The following is a 2752-nucleotide window of genomic DNA, read 5'->3' on the forward strand; positions in this document are numbered from 1 at the left end:
CTTTATATTTCATCAATTCTATTCAATTGTTTTAATGTATACATTATGAAATGTGCAAGAGTTTGTAATGAAATGTCTGATAAGTTAATTAATTTTGAAGAATAAAAAAAGAGGTAATCCTTATTATTATTTGAATGCAAGAGTTTATAATTTGTTAAAAATTTCTCATATTACTATGAAAAAAGGTATATCCTATCCTCAAAACTTGAAAAGCTGTAATAGGTAATCCATAGTACAAATAACAATAAAGGAAAAAAGTCTTCACAAACATAAGGAAAAAAAAGTAAATTAATAGTTTATACATAGTGCAAACTATATTATTGAATAAAACACTTTAGGTTATACATAAACGAAAAAAAAAATCTACCAAGACCGTATAAGTGAATAGAAACTTTTTTAGGTACGTATAAATAATAAAAAAAAAAAGCCCCATAAATAATTTAGAATGTTTTGACAATTTATAAGTTCTCTTCTCACTCATGTTATTTTTTTATTACATTATTCTTCATTCACCCACCAATAAGCCTAAGAAGAGGGTTTCATTTCAGTCTTAATGGCAGCAACTAATTGGTCATAAGCTTCTCCCCAAGCACTCTTCATCTCTGGCGACCACATTTCAGGTACTGCTTCCTTAATAGTCTCCAACAATGCAAACTTGGTCACCTAATGTACATAAATTAAATTCACTTCTTCATCAACCACAATTCAATAAAATAAAGGAGTTATTATGAAAATTTGGTTTAATATAAATTCAAAATAAATGCATACCTCAAAGTGTTCATCAACTACCCCATATTTAAAATGGGTAGCACCAAGTCTTTTCAAGTTCGCTTCTTTCAATGTAACTTTCCCGGCTTTCCTAAGTTGAGCCGCTGATTCACATGTCTACACACCCAAAGTCGAGTGAGATGGAGTACCATATATAATATTTTTTTAAAAGAAATTAGATAAAATAGAGAACTCTACATATTAATAAGTTCGAATATTATTTTATTTGGGATATGATTTTGTCCCGTAATTTTACAGAATGTATTCCGTAGTAAATTAGATAAGTCTGAGGGTATATTAGATGAATGTCAAGTTAAGTTACTATTTTTTAACCCTAATTACTGCTAGATCAATCTCAGCCTCAGATTAAATAAATTCTTCATCAAACAGCTACCGTACATCACGAAATACATTGTTTGAAAGTACAATAGAAAAATCATGTCCCTATTTTATTTTATTAAAAACAAATCTTGGAGAAAAAGGGGTTTACCATTACAAAGACAGTCATAGCATGGGGCTTGAGCTTTGGGTTCTGTTCCAAAGGAATAGCAGAGTCCTTCAAAAACGAGAACAATTTCTTGGCAGACGGTGCAATCTCAAATATCCTGCAAATAAATGAGTTTGAATTGAAATCGTATAACTTTTATCTTTCCATTTTCATAAATGCTCTTTTTATTGAAAAAAAAAAGTATTCTTTTTATATATAAAAGTAGACCAAGGGGAAATATTATTATTTACTTACTTGAGGAAGAATTTAAGACCCAGTTCGGAAGAGTTCTTCTTCATTACAGCCCATGATTTCACTACCAGAGCTTCCTGCTCTTCAGTGAAAATAACTTTGTTACCTTCTATGATGCTGCTCATGGTTTTTGTTGAAAGGCTTGGAAATGGATTTTGAGCAATAAAATATTATGAAATGCGTTTGGAATGGATTTTCTTGGAAATGCTCTGGATATATATATAGTACAGAAAATGTGGGAGTGGTGGATGTAACTCTTGAGGGTATTGGGGAGTCATATTTGTTGGGTCTAATGTTTACTTTCTTTATGTCCAAGTGTACTTTTGGATATACTATAGTGGTTAGTTGTTACCTAGTATTATGAGCATTCCTATATCTTAACAAATTGCAATTGGTATGTAATTTTTACACTATTTTGCCTTTTTGGCACGAAAAATTAAATTAGATTTGAAAGAAGAAGGATTAGATTGAATTGGATTGAATATAATTGTATTTTGTTTTAAAATAGGTGGGACTATTTTATTTTATTTTTTAAAAATAATAAAAAATAAGATCAATAAATTATTACAGTGGCTTGAGTATGGTGATTCGTGATGATTTGGGAGTAGTTAAAGCTTCGGTTATTTGGCACATGGAAGGTTGTTTTGATCCAGAAGTTGATGAAGTTTTGGCTATTCGAAATGCTTTGACTCAATGCCTCTCTGTTGGTTATATGACAATATCATTGTTGAATCTGATTGTTTGAATGTTGTGCTTAAAATTAAAAGCAATGGTTAGATCATTACTTCTTTGAGTCTTGTTCTGATGATATTGCTAAACTTTGTAGCATGATTCATGATGTTAGGTTTGTCTATTGTCCTAGACTTTGTAATGGTGTTGCTCATATTTTTGGCCAAACTTGCTTTGTTGGCAAGTAGTGATGTTATTTGGTGGCTTGGGAATCTTAATTGTATTCAGAATTTATTGATAGCGGATGATATCTTTAAATAAAACCTCACCCCCACCTTTTTTGAGTGCTTGTAGCTCTTGGTGTTTGGTGGTCGAGTTTTTCTCCTTAAGAAAAAGAAAAAGAAAAAGGAAAAAAGAAAAGAAAAAAAAAGAAGAGTTAAAATGAAAAGAAAAAAGTATGCACTAATTTGGTATAGATTCAATATCCAACACCATTAATATAAAATTTGATGCAGACAAATTTGATGTAAAAACTTATATATCTTTGAAGTAAAATGGTATAAAGATTATACACCA

At 30.2% G+C, this 2752-nt stretch overlaps 1 protein-coding gene across 1 annotated transcript; it reads right to left on the bottom strand.

The window, feature by feature from the left end:
• Positions 1-270: 270 nt before the first annotated feature.
• LOC115708662 (non-symbiotic hemoglobin) lies at positions 271-1778 on the bottom strand. The gene is made up of 4 exons (XM_030636677.2): positions 1511-1778; positions 1259-1373; positions 769-885; positions 271-663 (listed from the first exon to the last, which is right to left on the bottom strand). The coding sequence occupies exons 1-4, from the start codon at positions 1630-1632 to the stop codon at positions 526-528; spliced, it is 492 nt and encodes a 163-aa protein (XP_030492537.2). The 5' UTR covers positions 1633-1778; the 3' UTR covers positions 271-525.
• Positions 1779-2752: the final 974 nt, after the last annotated feature.

Source organism: Cannabis sativa, chromosome X (genome assembly GCF_029168945.1).
Source record: "Cannabis sativa cultivar Pink pepper isolate KNU-18-1 chromosome X, ASM2916894v1, whole genome shotgun sequence".
NCBI lineage: Eukaryota > Viridiplantae > Streptophyta > Magnoliopsida > Rosales > Cannabaceae > Cannabis > Cannabis sativa.